This window comes from Lissotriton helveticus, chromosome 4_1 (assembly GCF_964261635.1).
Source record: "Lissotriton helveticus chromosome 4_1, aLisHel1.1, whole genome shotgun sequence".
NCBI classification, from domain to species: domain Eukaryota; kingdom Metazoa; phylum Chordata; class Amphibia; order Caudata; family Salamandridae; genus Lissotriton; species Lissotriton helveticus.
The window spans coordinates 794120309-794139569 of NC_136063.1; the positions used below are offsets into that span (position 1 = coordinate 794120309).

The 19261-nt window shown below is 45.7% G+C and overlaps 1 protein-coding gene across 1 annotated transcript in view; it reads right to left on the minus strand.

Moving 5' to 3' along the window:
* ABHD3 (abhydrolase domain containing 3, phospholipase) overlaps nt 1–19261 on the minus strand; it is a 283393-nt gene that overhangs the window by 35388 nt on the left and 228744 nt on the right. The window contains exon 6 of the mRNA XM_078687433.1: nt 12549–12722. Coding sequence (XP_078543559.1) covers nt 12549–12722 — 174 coding nt within the window. The remainder of the gene's footprint in view (nt 1–12548; nt 12723–19261) is intronic.

Here is a 19261-nt window from a genome sequence, read left to right on the forward strand (position 1 = left end):
TGTATATGTTTGCTAGGTTTCACTTGGTGCCGGCTGAGCTAGGGTTCAAAATCCACAGCTGGGCACTTTGCAAAAAAGGGTCTGTTTTCACTGTAAAAATGTGGAGTCTCCACGTTGCGTTTTGGGCCGTTTCCTGTCGCGGTCTACCCACACAAATGAGTTACCATATTTATCGATAGACTTAGGGGAACACAGAATTGTAGAGCAACTTTTATTACCTATTGATTTTCAATGCATTTCTGCCTTCCAAATGTAAGACAATGTATAAAAAAGAAGCCCCTTGGAAAAATGTCCTATAATTCACATGCTAGTATGGGTACCCACAATTTTGGAGATGTGCAAAAAGCTACTGTTTCTAAACTCTATATTTTGTTCCCATTTCGGAAATACATAGGTGTCTTTCATACTGATGTTTCACTGGTTTTATTTTCCCAAATTAATTGCTATATACCCGGTACACAATAAGAAACCATTGCAAGATGCTGCTCAGTTATTGGCTCTCGGCTCCTTGGGTTCTTGGTTAACCTGCAAGTCCTATATATCTCCACAACCGGAAGGGTCCAGCGGATGTAACGGTATACTGCTTTAAAAAATCTGTCTCACTTAGAAGAAGTTACAGGTAAAAAAGTTGGCACAAATGGCTGTTTTGTTCAACTCATTTTAAATTTTTCCTATTTTCAGCTGTTAGTTTCTATGAAAAAAACTACTTTTCTCAAATGTATAGCTTTCCAGGATCCATTACGACTTTCATACCCATTTCTACCATTAACTTAAAGGAGGTTGAAAGCACAAAAATAGCAAAAACAGGCTGTCCCTGTTGGACTTAGCCCTTTTTGCAGGGACATCCCTGAACTTTTTGCCTTCCTCCTGGCCTTTTTTCTGACATGGTGTTGATGGTTCTAGGACTCTGGGCACTTTAGCACTGCTGTCCAGTGTAAAGTGTATGTGCCCTCTGTGGTAAACATGGTATCTGCGTTTGGCAAGTTCACTTTCCCTCCAACTACTTTTTTCCCCAACCCTGGAAGAAGTTTTATGGCTGCCATTGTCAGGAGTAAATTTCCAATCTTTCTCAGTATGGGAAAAGATTAGAGAAGAGTATGTGAAAACCCTTAAAACATGCAAGTTAGTAGGTTTGCACAGGCTCAAAAGAGCATCTGAACCCTGGAACTGTTGCTTACCACTACCTTCAGCTCCAGTATGTAGATCTGCTTAAACATGGCAACATAAGGGAATTGCTAGCATTTAAACCATATTATGGAAGGAGTCCTGGCATAATCAGAGGGGAAAGGCATATGCACGGTCTAGTTGCTGGCTGCAGCTTGGCAGAAGAGCAGGAAGAGGAGAGATCGAGATAAGGCAGTGAGGTAAGTGGGGTTTTGTGGCTAGTTTGTAGGAGTTGGGGCAGTTTTCAGGGCTTGGAAGGGGTTGGGAGTTTTAGGGCTCGGGCAGGGGATGGTTTGGGGGTAGTTTTAGGGGCTGGGGGGTCCGGGTACTTTTCAGGGCTGGGGAGGTCGGGAGTTTTAGAGCTCAGGGCAGGGGTCGGGGGAAGGTTGGGTTGGGGGTAGTTTTGCGGTCGGGGTCGGTAGTCTGGGGGTCGGGAGTTTAGGGCTCAGGGCACGGAACAGGAAAGGGGCAGTTTACAGGCTACGGGGCAGTTGGGCTGGGGCATGGGGTAGGTGGGGTAGATTTTAGGGGGTGGGGGCTGGTTGTAGGGCTCAGGAAGGGGGTTGGGGTCAGAGTAGTTTTTAGGGGCCTGAGTTTTAGGGCTCAGGGCAGGGGACAGGAAAGGGGCAGTTTTCAGATCGGGAGGGCAGTTGGGCTGGAGCAGGGGGGAAGTGGGGGTTGGTTTTTGGAGGAGGGACCTGGATTTAGTGCTCAGGAGGGGGGCTGTAGTCAGAGTAATTTTTAGGGGCTGTGAGTCAAGTATTAAGGTTCAGGATAGGGGTCAGGGAAGTTTATAGGGCTGAGGTGGGTAAAACAGACCGCAGGAGGGCTGAATTTTAGGGCTTAGGGCAGAGGGGCAGGAGTGTGATCATTATCACACATGTCCCTTTACCAATCATGTCTTTACCATGAAATTGCGTGGTAAAGACGCAGCCATGATTAAGACCGCGTGGTTCAGGCATGCGTTGATGAGGCATGCGTTGATGAGGCATGCGTTGCTCCATCACACAACTTAATGAGAGAGGCTATTTCTGAGCTCTTATATAATGAGATTGCTGACATAATATGTTGTAGCATTAAATGGAACAAAAAGGACAAATGTATTTTGCTACAGGATAAGTAGATTTATGAAGCAACCCGCTCATGGACGAGTAGATATTTTATTAAATTCCACACCCCTGCACCCCTCCCAAAGAATGTGCTGAAGTTGGAATCGTAAATCTGACCCCTCCCAACTTAAGCACTATCCCCAATGTTTGTTAGACAGGTGTTAGAATAGCAAATCTTGCCCCCCCACCCCCTCCACCCTACAACTGCTCTTTCCTTAATGTTTGTTAGGCTGTAGTTAGGTTAGAACAGTAAACCTGAATCTCACTGAATGCACTATCCTCAATAACTGTCAGACTGGAATTAGAATAATAAATCTTCCCTCTCCATTTATGCTCTTTCCCGATTATTTGTCAGACAGGAGAAATCATGCCACCCCCCTCCGTGCAAATATACCCCTTACCTTAATGTTTGCCATTCTGGAGTTAGTATAGTAAATCAGATGACCCAAATTGTGATTTTCTTCCATTATTTATTGGACTGGAGTTAGAATATTATATCTGACCCTGCTAAATGTTGAATTTTCCCCAATGGTTGTAAAACAAGATTTAGAAAAGTATCAACTTTCTAAAATGTTTGCTAGGCTGCAGTTAGAGTAGTACATTTGAACACCCCTCCCCCTGCCAAAATAATGTGTGCATTTTTCTGGATATTTTCAGGATTACAGTTAGAATAGTATATCTAAATTATATTTAATGGTTTTGAATTGGTGTTAGGTTACTACATGTCATAGCATTTCAGATTTTGAAAGATTATTTGAGCAAAGATAATTTAAAAGAATATACTTTCGAAATTGGTTTGTTTCTTTTAATAATTATTTTCCTATTGTGGTTGATTAATAATATTTTGATATTTTTTTAAATTATCAATAATTATGCATGTGTTTATTCTGTTTTATTACTTAATGAAAATAGTGTTTTACAGGATAATTTTTATTAGTCTCAAACATTTAATAAAATTAAAACTGATAACATTGTTTCAAAGTAATATATATTTTAACGATTTTTTAGTTAATAAAATAACGTTTATATACATTGCCATATATTAAATTATAATTAATTAAATAATATTGTGATATATTCGACTTAAAGTCGATTTTTTGGTTTTTGATATTTTTATAACTATACTATACTTTTGTGGGTGATTCTGTCTCATATAAACACATTTTGTGGCAAGAAATTAAAAGTGGCAATCCAAAACCGCACAAGTTGCAGTACTTTTGCAGTAGGCCTGTCACAAAAATGTTGCTTGGCTTGTGGTCTGTCAAAGCTGGAGACTCGGTCAAGTCACAGTCTAACACTTGGCGTAGTCTTCTGCACCCCTATAGCCTGGAAAAGGAGAATGTCTCGAGCCAGAAAGAGCAGATTTTAATTTGAAAGCTCTGCTCTCTTCGGTCACCGGAAAAGCTACTTTCCAGGGGTGAAAAGGCAGTAGACGGTGAGGTGGGGGTAGTGATTACAGGAGAAGGGAGGGGGCAAGAAGAGTCTTGGGAGGATGTATGAGTCCCGAGAGGAGAGGGCACAGGAGGCATGGGCAGTAAGCGGGTCAGAAGAGGCAAAGGCAGCAGGGGAGGGGGCCCAGGAGTGACTTAAAAATATGGATGGTGGGGGGTTTTCTGAGGTGGCACAGTGCAGTGGGGGATGGGAAAGGGGGTCAATAGTGCAGCAGAGTCCACAGGAGGCAGACTGCTTCGGGGGAGGGAGGTACAATAGAACAACTGCAAAGAGACTGGGCATTGCATATACCTGCAGAAATTGCTCTATGGCAGTCACTTCCTCTCTTCTTAAAAACTATGCTTGGCTGCAGGCTGTTTGCACAAGAGGGGGGCCTATGCATTTGCTATTATCAAGTAGGTTACGGTAAGTAAACCTCTCTGCACCTTTCTTTTATTGGCACAGTGGCATCACAAAACCAATAAAAGGAGGGTTAGTTTAATTTTTTTTTAAATACAAATTACAATATTTGCAAGGAGTTTAGTGAAAATTATGGGATTTTTTTTTTACGAAGCATACAATTCTGATGGTTCTGGTTCTATACCCATTTCATAGCGTAAACAGCTATTTGTCTGACTGAATCCATTTACCGGGTGCCAAGGCTGTTGGGGGCACTTCAGAGCGGACTACACTACCCAGGAGGCTAAGGGTCAACCGCGCACCACCCGCCCCTTCCACCACTGAAGCGGGGGGGGGGTTCAAAAACTTCTTGCATCTCCTGCTCTGCGGGAGACGCTGCGTATTGCATTTACCGGGCGCCGAGGCTGTTGGGGGCACTTCAGAGCGGGCTACACGACCCAGGAGGCTACGGGTCAACCGCGCACCACCCGCCCCTCCCACCACCGAAGCGGGGGCTTCAAAAACTTCTTGCGTCTCCCGCTCTGCGGGTGGCGCTGCGCATTGCATTTACCGGGTGCCGAGGCTGTTGGGGGCAGTTCAGAGCAGACTACAGGACCCAGGAGGCTACGAGTCAACCGCGCACCACCCGCCCCTCCCACCACCGAAGCGGGGGCTTCAAAAACTTCTTGCGTCTCTCGTTCCGCGGGAGGCGCTGCGCATTGCATTTACCGGGTGCTGAGGCTGTTGGGGGCACTTCAGAGCAGACTACACGACCCAGGAGGCTATGGGTCAACCGCGCACCACACGCCCCTCCCACCACCGAAGCGGGGGCTACAAAAACTTCTTGCGTCTCCCGCTCCACGCGAGACGCTGCGGATTTCATTTACCGGGTGCTGAGAATGTTGGGGGCACTTCAGAGCAGACTACACGACCCAGGAGGCTAAGGGTCAACCGCGCACCACCCGGCCCTCCCACCACCGAAGCGGGGGCTTTAAAAAATTCTTGTGTCTCCGGGAGACGCTGCGCATTGCATTTACCGGGTGCCGAGGCTGTTGGGGGCACTTCAGAGCGGACTACACGACCCAGGAGGCTAAGGGTCAACCGCGCACCACCCGCCCCACCCACCACCGAAGCGGGGGCTTCAAAAACTTCTTGCATCTCCCGCTCCGCAGGAGACGCTGCGCATTGCATTTACCAGGTGCCGAGGCTGTTGGGGGCACTTCAGAGCGGACTACACGACCCAGGAGGCTAAGGGTCAACCGCGCATCACCCGCAGCTCCCACCATCGAAGCGGGAATACTTAATTGAGACCCTTCTCCCGCGGCGCGGGACGCGCGCGGAACGAGCCGGGCAAAGCCCGGGCCAATGGCGGGCCCGTCTGAGCCTGTCCGAGCACTTACGAGGACGGGACGGGACCCTCCTCTTTGATTTACCCCGCAGATCTGCACAGCAAGGTCAGTGTGTTGCCCTTTACCATAAAGTTATTGAGTCTACCGCATTGTTACCGACTAAATTTGCTCGGGCAATAAAGCCTTGAGATATTGTGTATCTACTAAACGTGGTCATGGCTTCAAATGGTGCGGGGAAGGGGAGAAAGCCAATCACTGGAAGCGTTGTAGGGACAATTGACCAATTCTTAACCAGGGCAACGTCTATGTTGCAACGTGAAATTGAACTTACACAGAGAAGGCTATCCATGGACCCAATTTTTGACAAGAGGTCCTCACTGGGTCAACTAGCTAAGGCCCAATCCCCGATACCAGAATCTTTATCTATGATGCCATCGACTGCAATACTAACAGTGGCCGACATTGCATCTATTAGGCCGGTTGGAGAGGGTAATCAAATGACAGAAGTAGCAGTTGGTTTGCATAGCTCTCCAGTCAACGTGGCACCATTAGTAGTAATTGATCCATCTACACTCCCTCAAAGCCCAGGAACTGCTAGATCGGGACAGTCAATCCGGTCGGCCTTGGTCACTAATCCAGGGGCTATAAACAAAGTGGCTGACCAAGTAGTCAGAAGAAAGCGTGGGGGAACTGTCTTAATGAACAAGAAAACGAAAATCCAAAAACAGGTCAACACGGAAAATTAACTACCTGTTGTTGTACTTGATGGACCGCAGCCCGTAGTGGACAAGTCACTGCCCATAGAAGACAATGAAGACACGTCACCTCCAGAGAGAGGGGGGGACTTCTGGGCTAAAATGGAACCGATATTTATAGAGTCCTGCCTCCCGATCCATGAAAGACTGAACTCTATTGAGAAAAGACTATCTTGCCTAGAATCATTGTGTTTACCAAAACAGGGAGGGGAGGGCCTAGGGGTTGTGGAATCCGCTAGCAAAGGCATGGGACCTTCTGGTCTCATTCAGGTAGGCACCCAGAGTATAGTTACGGTGGTTATAAATGCTGTAAGGGTTACTCCAGTCCAAACAGGTACAACAGGCAACCATCCAATTATCCAGCCTGTCGTAGTCATACCTAACGCCCCGGTAAATACAAATAATGGGGGGAGAAGGGGGGACACAGGACTAGTAGCTCTGAACAAAGCCCTATACCGGCAACAAACACGGGACAAAGGACAAGATCACAGGGTGCAAATAGGCCCCTGTTATCTCGCCTAGATTTGCCCCCAGAGTTCTTGCTGGGGTCCCCTCCTTGAGCCAGGGAAAGACTGAGGACTACAGAGACCTCAAAAATAAATGCATCCACTGGTTGAACTACAACAAACCCATTCTAAACGGGGGATATAGCGAAATCCTATTCGTTAGACGAGTAGATTGGGTGGGGCCCGAGGGAAAAACATAGAAGGGGACTGTATTGTGATTAATTTTAGGAATAGTTGGACAGTCAAGCATATATGTAATGTGGAGAGAGGTAGCCCAGAAACGTTAATAAAATCCCTTCCATTAACCTATTTCTACCCGGGTGCTCACAGCAATGCTGTGATGCGGCATCATCCCTTACCTCGCTTGGGCCGCGTCTCTTCGGACATTCGCCCCGCATGGAAGTCGATCCCGATGCGTCCCTAGCAACAACCTTGCCAACCAGAACCCCACCCCTCTGTCCTCTATTCCAGGAGCCAACCAGGAGCGACCTCTCCCCGGAAGCACACCATCACGACCCCGGAAGCACCTCCCCCAACCCGGATCCGGACGCTGGAAAAGCCGGAAGCAGGAACCAGACGGACGTCGGATCAAGCCCGTGGCAGGAGACCCAGACCGGAGCGGTGACGGAGAAGGCGGCTGAGGAAGAAGACGAGTGGAGCGAGGACTGGTGGAGTCCGCAGGAGGTGGCTGGGGAGCGGCCGCAACTCACCAGGAGAGTTGCGGCGGAGCGTGTGAGTACCTTAGAACCACCCCTGTAGCACATTAGGTGCATTGTAGATAACCTTCCCTTTTTGAGTCACCTGAGAGTCACGCTATCGCCTGTAGATACTGTAATTATTTGTAAAGCACTTCATTGCCCTGTACAGCACTGTAGGTGGAGAGTCTTCCCCCTCACAGTACACGTTCTGTCTCTCTGCTTCCGTCCTATTTTGTATCCTGACCCAACCCTACCTTCCCCCTCCCCACTGTCGCTTCTCCCCTCTCACGTGTACCCGGGTATTGGTGAACGGTTCCAGCTTACCAAAGTCCGGTGAGACTAACGGCTCCTTTGTTTTGTTTCTTTCTCCCGGAACCTCCGAGGACCACCCCAGACCTGGATTCCGGAGGAACAAGACCCTGGCGTGCCCCGGACCAGACCGCAAACGTCATCCAGAGAAGCTGCTTCTTAATTTTTGTCCAAAACCCTTACGTACTGTGTCTATCCAGTGACAAGAATAAACAATCATTGCCCACTACATACGGTCTCCTCGCTTGATATTCTGGTCTGCCAGTCCCCCACGTTCACAAATGCTTATTTAGCACACAAGTGGGGGGGGGGGAGGGCAAGGATCCCCAGGGAGGCAATCCTTTCATGGGCAATGTCAACTGGAATGAGCCCCAAAATAGCCCCTCGTCGCTTGACATGTTCCATCAGCACAATAGGTACAATACTTTGGAATCTGTAGATTGACTGCCGAAGATTAAGAAGTCGCCATTTACTGCAGTGGATAGTAAGAACCTACTGGAAGTCAAGGCCAATTTTGTCAAGATGAAGCGCTTCATCATCCTGGGAGGAGCAATGGGGGAGGAAGGCATAGCAGGGGATAATAAAGGTCAAAACAGGGGGGAACCAAGTAGTTAGAATGGCGGGCCCCCAAAACTACAGTCACAGGTGGCAGGAGGACCTATGGAAAATGGAGGTGATTGGGTAGGAGTATTGGGATCGGGGGGGTCAGCTGTGTAAATGAGGGGAGGGGAACCACACATAGGGGTGACTGTGTGCATAGACCAATTAACTGTGGCCAAAATATAAGCCCCACACACAGGGAGGCAAATGGGAACATCAACATACTCTCCTGGAATGTGGCAGGACTAAAAAATAAACTAATATCCGAAGACTGGGGCTTGTTCATGGATAAACACGACATCTGCCTTATGCAGGAGACGTGGGCCCTGGACAATTACCAGCGGAGTGGGTTTGCCACATTTAATATTCCCGCTATAAAAGGAGGCAGAGGAAGACCGTCAGGAGGGTTAAGTATCTGGGTAGCAACTCACCTGGGAGCTACAGCTAAGCAGCTGACAGTAAACTCCCCAGACATCCAATGGGTCTTGCTAACCCTGTCAGGGAATAAGCATATAGCCATAATAAACATCTACTCTAGGCCAACCAAGAGTGGTTATCGAACAATTGAGGGAATTCGCACTGACTCTTGAACCCGAGGTTGGTGTAATCATTGGGGGTGATTTCAACTGTCAGTTCGAACCCCTCAGCAATATGGGCCCGGATGACCCTGATGAGGAGAACCAGTATTGGAACATCCCGGAAACCTTAATTCCACCATTCAAAGCTTGGACCCCGTTGGTTCTACAAATTACTGCCCTTACCCTGTCTCTATCCGTAAGGCCTTGTAACGGTCGACTAAAATCAATCGGATAGACCTGGCCAAGCGACGTTTAACAGAGAAGGGCAATCATTGATTATATCTTAATCGAATCTAGATCATGGGACAAGGTCCAGGATTTTAGGATTCACCAACGGATGGACAGCGACCACAATGCCCTGGTTATGTCTCTAAAGCCATGGAGTTGGGGACTGTCCAATGATCAGACCGAGTCGAATTCTGCCCAACAGCCCCTCCTTCTCCACAATAATAGACGGAGAGTAAAATGGCCCCAGATAATGGGCTCTCCCAATAGGCAGTCGCAAATATACCTCCAGGTCTTGCCCCATCTTAGCGACATGGCAGAGGTAGGGTCATTGTGCCCCATAGACGGGAGGGATAATAGACCTGTTGAAATTCACAACCAATTAGCCTCAATAATGGTAGAGTTTTTTTTCCCACTCCAGACCTTTAGGGAAAACTTAGCCAAGACCCACCCATGGTACAATGCTGATTGTCGCAAAAAGAAAAGGGATCTGATTAAAGCAATTAAGGCCAAAGATAAATCCTGGATCAAGTTACTCCGGGTGCAGTATAAGCAAGTCATAGAGAGGGAAAGAAAGCTCTGGGAGGAGGAAAAGTGGGATGAACTGAGGTCATCTTTACAGCTCAGAGACCTTAAATCCTTCTGGGCAATTGTCAGCAATGATGGGACGGGAGGGAAAAACACAGTAATCCCTAATATAGCCCCAGCAGTATGAGAAGACCATTTTGGAAGCCTTTATGCACGGCCGAGCAATGGCGATTCTGCACCGGTGTCACAGAGCCTCCTCCATGAGCATCGATTGGGGGGGCGGGCCCAGGAGATATCGATACTAGAAGTGGAATCAGCCATTGCTAAGTTACCGCCTAACAAAGCCCCGGGGCTTGATAAAATCCCCGGGGACTTGTTTCGGTCAGAACCTAAAATATGGGCCCCCTATCTCTGTGTCCTGTTTAACACAATCTTAATGGGGATGGACCCGCCAGAGACCTGGCGGGGGGCAGAGATAGTCCCTATCTTCAAAAAAGGTTGCCCTCTTCAACCCTCGAACTATAGGCCCATTAGCCTGATAGATATAGCACAGAAGGTATTCGGGCGAATAATTCTGGAAAGAATCCAGATTTGGGAAGAGGACAATGAGATCCTGAGTACCTTACAGGCGGGCTTTAGAATAGGTACATCAACCATAGACCAGATCTTCCGACTCCAGGTCCTTTACTGGAAAACAGTGAGTGTGGAGGGTGGCAGCCTCTACCTCATCTTTGTGGACCTGCGGGTCGCCTTTGATCTGGTCCCTAGGGACAAACTGTGGAGAGTTCTCCACGATCTTGGTATGCCACCCTATCTCCTGGGAGTGTTGATTAGGCTTCATTCTGGAAATTTTGCCCAGGTGAGATGCGGGAAAGCGGGAGAACTGTCAGCACGTAATACCAGTACAAAGGGGGGTGCGCCAGGGATGTGTGCTGGCCCCCACTCTCTTCTGTCTTTATATCAACGGGCTTATAAAACACCTCTCAGGCATTAAGGATACGGATGACCGGAGATTAGCCACAGGCAGAGTGCCCGCACTAATGTTCGCGGACGACGCCCTATTGTTGTCCCGAACAGCCACAGGTATCCAACGCACCCTTGATGGTTTTGCAGATTTCTGTGTGTTAAGTGGTCTGGAGATCAATTTAGCCAAAACAACATTTATGATTTTCAACCCTCCGAGGCAGACGCGACCAAACCCAGCCCTGAATGGTATACTCCTCGAGAGAGTAAAGACCTTTGAATACCTAGGCATTACCCGCGAGGAACATTTGGGTTGGGATGCCCAGCTAGCGAAGTCTTCCCTGAAATTGACGCAGACTGTGGGTGGTCTATCTAAAATGTACAGAACATCTGCCTTTAAGACTGCTGCCCCATTGTAGAAATATACAAGGTACAAGCAAGAGCAGCCTCCATATATGGGGCGGAACTTTGGGGCTACTACAGGCCGAAAAGGTCGAACACTCATTCATGAGAGATTTGTTTGGCTTACCAGTCAGTACTCCCCTGGTTCCACTAAGGTTTGACCTAGGGCTACTCCCTGTGGAAGAGGAGGTGGCCCTGAGGCCACTCACTTATTGGAGAAGACTTTGGTCTGTCCCAGAGCTGGCCTCATACCGTGCAGAGTTCCAGGAGGTGTGGGTTGCATCCAAATCAAAGAAAATCCCATGGCTATCCCTCATCAAGGACCTCTGTGCTAGGATTGGTGTTCCTGAGCTATGGGAATCTCCGGAGCTATCTTGCCCGGCTCTTGCCAGGATCGACCTGGTAAATAGGTATAGGCACCACAATCTGATGATCCTCACAACAGCCGGTAGACTGACAACTCAATTGCTCGATATAAAAGCAGAGCACAAGAAGGAGGAATTTCTTGACATGATCTATCCTGCTCAAGTGAGAAAGTTGTATATGCAAATAAGAATGGGCAGTTTACCACTTAGGACATTCACCTGTAAATGGGATGTGAACAAAAGCACTGAGTGCCCGGCGTGCGGACACCCGCTGGAAAATGAAAGCCATGTATTCTTCTTCTGTCCGGCCTATGGGTTGTCACGTAATCGCTGGGTGAAACCTATTTGCAGGAATTTGGTATTTCGCAATTGCGAAAATGCACTTAAGAGTTTAAAACATGACACCCACCCCCCTGTTGTATTCTCTGTTTCCCGTTTTTTAAATGCAATGTGGATAAAACGCAGAACGTTTATAATGACTTAAATTGAGACTAAAGGATTCCACATATGCTATGAATTCCTTTGATAACTATATGGTTGGTTTAATTCAATTTTTAGCTATGAGTGTTTTACTGTTGTAAATAGGTGTATATATATGAATGTGTTCTTTTTTTAGTCCTAATTTATGTAATACCCAAAATCGAATTTTATTGTATTATTGTTTGCTTTTTAACTTGCACTTTTATGGCCCATTGTGGTCGAAATAAAGTTATCAAAAGAAAGATAATCAACGTTAGTGGTGATGTCTTTGTAAATCCTTGTTTATCCAAGATCAAAGTGTTCCAAAGGTAAAGTTGGGGCACTTTCTTTACAGCAAACTGAAATGTTGCTCGAGAGTTTTACCACTGGCTTTAAGGGCTATTGCTCTGCAAACGGCATACAAAAGATCTAATATTGCCAGCTTCAGGACACTGAGAAAGTGAGATCCCTGCTCCTAGAGAACTGTGACAGGTGGTGTGAATTTTGCATGCTAAGGTAAAAAAAAAAGGTTAACAGGAAAGTCTGCTCAGATTCATATTGATGCCATTGAAACATAGAACAACAACAGTAAGCAGTGCATATGCTAAGTCATCAAGAACTCTCAGAAAATAGACTAACAGAGGGTGCTTCAAGAAAAACAATCTAAAGAGCACACTTGAAACTTTAAAGAGATGAAATATGCCTTACCTATTAAGTGATGCCTTTAGACAAGTGGTCAAATAATAATTGAAGAGAAGCCAGTTGAGTGGTCTTTCAAGTGACTCTGCAGACTGGAAAACATCCCACGCAGCTGAAAAAACAGCTGCTGCCTTGATAGGGGTTTCTCGACCAGATTTACTAAGGTAGTGTGAAAGCAGCATCCTGGTAGAAATATAATAGTAAAATAAAAGTAGGTGGTTACATAATATTGGCTAGGAATCCAAACGCTACCTGCAGATAAGATAAAATGTAGGCTGTTTTTACAACTTTGCTAGAAAACCTCTAGAAGCTGTGAGATGTAAATGGTTACAATAAGTGGATCTGTAAAGGGGCTGAAGGGTGTCCCTTCTATAAATACTCTGAGGGGTCTGTGATATAGCCCATGGGAGGCACAGGGAGAGTTTTGTCTCTATACTCCACAGCGCTAGGCTGGTTGCCTGATGAGGGGCAATAGAAATGTACTAAGTGTCCCCAGTGCTTAATTTGTACAAAAAATAAGGTCCTCTTCAGGAGGCCACTTCAACTTGCACCTCGCATTGACGGTGTCAGCGCTGCCAAGTACAGAAATAACAAAACTACTAACCATCACACCCTACCATTTTGACAATTCTGACTATTCCAGGCCCCCAAAGCTATAAGAATGGATTTGGCAACAGATATTAGTCGTTTTAATGCATGTTGAAATACTAAACAACTGTTGTGCTTGTCTCTAAATCAGACAAGCAATTACAAAATTAAGCAGTGGGTGTGCCCAAATACTGACAAGCGTCATCGGTCAGTCTGGGTTTAGCTGACATGGTGGCTATGGTGTAAGCATGTTTGTTGCTATTTCAAGCAGAATATGTGTTCTTACAACGAATTCCATTGCAACGGAATGGTTTTTCTTCGCATAGGCTTTTCCTCTAATACTTCCGTGGTGACGTCGTACGTCGTTAAGAGGAAACGGACGTTTCTTTCCGTTTCCTCTTAAAGGACGCCGTTTGCCTGCACATCTCGAAGTTTTTTGAGGTGAGTTTTATTTTATGGGGGGGGGGGGAGACCCCCCAAGCCCCCCTTTTTTTTGTAACCCTTTACCACACATGCCTTTACTACGTACCTCGTAGTAATGGTATGCGTGGTAAAGGCTTTTGTGGTAACCACGCATGCGTTGTAATGCATGCGTGGTTAATGTTTCCGTGGAAACGGCCGCGTTGTAGTGGCCGTTTCCCCTTCAAGCAACAAGGAGCACAGGAGAGGACCGCTGTGTGGGGTGCGCATGGCAGGGCAATTCTGGGCAGCTTTGGTCTCCCATGAGTTCTGCTGATGACAAAGTGCCTCAGAGTGGAACAGTGACTCTAGGCCCTACTGCAGCACGCAGTGGCTGAGAGGAGGCTCGGCCTGCACAGTGTAGTGCTATCACTGACTGCCAGTAGATACATGGGCATGTAGAGGAGTGGGAATGTAGAGGTGTGGGAATGTAGAGCAGTGGGCATGGTAGTGGTAGGCAGGATATTAATGGAAAAGAGAATGCACGCCTCCCATCTTCTGCTTAGGAAGGATTGTCACAACCATATATGTTCCTTTGCAGCCATAGCTGAGGGACATACTTTTCAATGTGCATTATACACATGTACCTATACATCTTAAAGTGCATGTTTTCGTGTTCATTTCACATTCATGTACACCCACTTGCCACTGCAAAGCAACAGTACGTGAGCCTAATTGTGACAAATAAAAATGCATACAAAATCTATAAATATGCAAGCAGAGCTGCCATGCAGTACCCCTGATGAAAGAAGAAGGAGCCCCAACCTGTAACAACCATGGCAGATGAGAGTTGCTGACTGAAAGAATCCTGACTCTGAAATGCATTTCAGTTGTAGATAAAGGATGGAAAGTGCAGTAGAGTGTATGTTTGTCTTAGTTTGTGTGTCCTGTTTCTTTTCCACTGGACTTCGGTTATTGCTGACTCGGGGATCTGAAGCTTCTCTGTGGGGGTCATTACTGTTGCTTCTTACCTTCTCCATGCAAACTGCGGACATGCATGCGCTCACCAGAGCTTTAGAACTCATATCAATCAATAACGCATATCTCGGTTTTGAAGAGGGAGACCTTGGCAAGGCCTTCACCTAATGTTTGTGTGTAATCCTATTTATTATTAACAGAGGGTGACGTAGAGTCCTGAGGCTTGGAGCCTCTTGCACACATACTCCCTCAGCGCTCTTCTCCAATAAGAGCCTTGTCCGAGACTGTGTGAGATTAAATGCTGCTTACTTTACAGTTATATTTGTTTCTGTAACAGGCTGATCCTTTTCCACAGAGTACACAAACTATCATTATAGTAGTTTGTCTATTGTTCTCATGCTCTGTAGTCAGTCAACATTCTTTATTCAGCTTAATTATCCATAAAATATTAATAAATAATCAACAAAAACATCCCAAAAATGATTAACGTGTACAACTGAATAAAACGTGACATTACATGGATAAGCAATTCATTCAATAACATAGAAGATAAATAAAAGTATTTCCCTAATATTAATCACTCTCTGTATAAAATTTAAAATGGCTAACAATAACTGGGGACACAAGGTCTGTAAGAAAAGCAAGGCTGGGCGACACGGTCTCAAATTTAGAGTATCTGTAGCAAATATATTTTCCTTAGAATCATGTCTCACAGCACCAACCCAGGGGAACATAAAACACATCTAAACTGAGAGTCGTAATCCATCAGTGATTTCACATGCCATTATCTCCTCGCCATTTACTATTGAACCGTACCTCTTGTAAGCCATCTGCCCTCAAGCATGATTCTATATGATCTTCTTTAGGTTACGTTTGGCCCATCACTTGGCATCTTTTCATGCTTTGAACTTCTTGCTGCCTTTCATTTGTTTATCGGACTATGTATGTCTCTAATTTGATCTTAAAAAGGGATTACCCAGATCCAGAACAATCATTAGATCTGACTCTGCTCCAAACCTGCCCATCTCCTTCCACATTTTCAGGTCCTTCCTTATTTGTGTTAAACCCCCTCCTCCCTAGTTCCCCATTCCCTGCAAAGGGCAAGCTCTCTCTATTAATTAGTCTAGTACTAATCTTATCTGACCATGGGTGGATGGAAGGCCGAGTCGTCCTTGGCACGATTTGAACTCATGACATGGACATCATCACATGCTTCAGCAGCAACCTTTCAACTCACAGAGTCATCCTGCTGACTGAGTTAAGATGGGGTAGGGTTGAGGTAAGGTTCAGTCTCATGTACAGCTGAAGGAGTTAGCTGGGAGGCAAAGTGAGGTGGATTGGGTTGACGTGGGACGTAATGATGATGCAAAGTTAAGTGATATTGAGTAGATAGATTGATGGGTGGTTGGGGTGAGAATGAAGTGTGGTTAGGTTTTACCGAAGGGATTCTAGGATGAGCCGATGTAGGGAGGGTATGAGGTTGAGTTAGTTAGGTTTTGGAGTGGGTTGTGGTCAGTCTGATTGAGTTGCAGGCTTAAATAAAGAGGGAGTGAGATAAGACTGAGCTTGGGTCGAGGTGAGGTCAGATTGGTGTGAGGTGATGGGTTGTGGAGGAAGGAAGGGTGATGTGAGGTGTTCACACAGTGGTGACTAAATTATGAGGCAGCTAGGTACAAGTGATAGAATTATTCACCTATCCAGAGCCTCGTGTACATTCCAACACACATAAACTAAATTAGATGTATGACAATACCACATATGCCTTTACCACGCATTTACCTTCACAACGCAAGGTAAGTATATTGTCACGTGGCCAGCCCCGAGAAGAACATTGCTATTTTTACATGCACACGTTTCTTAAGTTGCCTTTTTTTCTACACAATGGCTTTTCACACACAAAAGAGTTTCTCTGAATTCCCATTGCTTAAAAATTCCACTTCATAAGTACACTATCACAACTTCTTGAACATTTAGTACAAGGCCTTAACACACATTGTGCAAATGTTGTTGTTTGTTATTTTTCCATGAGGTGACAAGGCTATACAGGAGAATAAACAATGCCAGCTTGGCTGAAACCTCGACACGGAAGCATGGACACTGTTGTTATAAATATGCATGAATTTCTGCGTTCAAATCAGAGGAGCATTCTGCTGTCATTGCAAGGTCATCGCTGTTATCGAAGTCTCAGCCCATATGATTCCTGGTTACCCTCTGTGAGGAGGGATGTCCAACTTGTGACCAAGCCTGTACACACTTACCTTCAGGTATTGGGGAGTTAGATCATCCAGTAGGGGATTCTTGAAAGACCACCTGCCCTAGGCACCTAGGTTAGGTAGCGCATAGTAGGAGTACACTATACACAGAACATATATGCCAGCATATACATTCTGCTTTAGCGCAACAGTGGAACTGTTCATTCACTGTCCTCATTGCTAATCACATTTATTTGCTTCTCTCTATTATTCATTGCAGTGCATGCAGTCTATATGAGAATCACAATGATTCAATAAATATTGAAAAGCCTCTTTGTGTATTTCCTGTGCACCTACCTGAGTATGCACGAGTGACTGAGCTAAAAGGTTCTATATCTGTTACCACAATTTCCTTGCTAAGGCAGGGCTGCCATGTTCTAAGGTTGCCCAGACCTCTGGCCACCCATCTAGGTTTAGGGGGACTGGTAGGCGACTTTGAGCAACAGGACTATCGGCCAACATATCCTGAAGTTGTGCATGGAATCAGTCTAGCACCATCCCCAATGTTTATTTTGTTCAAACAAACATACAGTTCCTACTGAGAAAGTGGAAACCATACGACAATATGGTAGGGTAGGTATGGTAAGTTATATATATAGTAATTGCAACCCTCTCTTTTTTTAAATTATTTTAAATTTAAATTTTTTCTTTTTTGTGGCAGACCCCACAACCCCCCCTTTTGAAAATATTTTCATTCCCCCTTTTTAACCTTACTAACCTATACCTCTACTCACCACTAAACCCTAAACAAAACCTTACTACACAATACCCCCACCCACCCTAAACCCTACAAAAACTCTTACCACCTTATACCCCTACCAACCCCATAACCGTAAAAATCCCTTACCATCCTTTGCCTCTACCCACCCCTAAACTCTAAAAATACCTTACCAACCTATACCCCTATCCAACCTTAAACCCTAAAAATGCCCTTACCACCCTACACCCCTACCTACCACATAAACCCTAAAAACACCCTTACCATCTAATACCTCTATTTCAGCAGAGGTCAGCAAAGACAAGGGCAATGCCATAGAGAAGATGGGACGCCACCGGTGGGACGCAAATGCCAGCCACATTCCAGGAAAAATGTTACTTTCTCAGGTATATAACCGCTTGCGTGACTAGAGCAACCGCACGGGTAATGGAGGGAGCACAGCAGGAGAGAGTGCAGGGAAAGCGGCACACTTGTAGTGCTCACTTTTCTCTCTATCATTTTATCATGAGGAGCATCCCCTCTAACGAGTTTTCCGGAAGATAACCAGGCGGCCGTTACGGTCCCGAATACATAAATACTTCGAAGTTCACAAACCTCTCTGTGGTGTGTGGTAATGGTAATTTATAGTAACAACTGTAGTACTCACTTGACACAAATTGATCCTTCTGCCGAGGGTGAGCTGGTGGAGCCAGTCGTACTGCAGAAGACAAACCTGCCGGAAGTGAAGTTCTACCACCTGAGCCCTCCGGATCCTACATGTTTAAAATAACCTATAAACCTAATACATGCAACTTTAAACACATAGAAATAAAGGTCTCAGAGAAATCTCAGTCCTGCAGAGCATCTGAACGCTCACACCACCCTACTCTCCTACCCACCCCAAAACCCTAAAATTACTCTTACCTTCTGGATAGTTCCCACGTTTAGGTGGAGAGCAGCTCCTATATAGAGCACCCTATAACACAAGCAACACTCTAAATTTGCTCACCTCAAATGTCAGATTTTTTGCAGTCTTTAAGCATAGGATTAGCTCAGTGTCATCCACCAGAGCCAGAAAGGGACAAAGTATTTTCCATTTACACAGCAGAGTCTTTAAGCATATGTTTAGCTAGTGCCATCAATTCCAACCTGTAAAATTACAAAAGGCTTTTACCTCTCCAGGCACAGTATTGCAGCTATGGATTGGTAAAATACTGTTCAAGCCAACCCGAAATGAATAAAAGCAACCCCTGACACGTGTTTTACTGTCATTACAGCTCTTCTGAGATGTTTACCTTCGTTTAGACACAAGGGAGCACCCAGTATAAGTCAAAACAATTCCTTTTTAGGCTTAGAGGGCTGCTTAAATTATGCACAAAAAATCAGAAAACTCTGGGTAGTTCCCAGGTTTAGGTGGAGAGTGGCTCCTATAATGCACCCTACAGCAGTAACACTCAAAATCTGATCATCTCAAATGCCTGTTTTTTTTTTTAGCAAAGTCTTTAGCTTTCGGTTCCACTTAAATATGGGCATGCGTGGTAATGGTATATGCGTGCTAAAGGCATGCATGGTAAAAGCATTGCTTGTGAAGGTAATGCGTGGTAAAGGCATTACGTGGTAATCTCAGCAAGAAAAGGCTGTTTCCCACCAAATTCACTGATCCTTAGTACAAGTAGACCCCAAAACCTCCATGCACCTATGTGCATAGAACTTTTGTTGATGTGATGACCCTTTCCCTCAACCTTTAAGGCCAGGCACCACTAAGATGTGTAACCCCGATACCACCTCCCCTGAAATCAACTCCAATG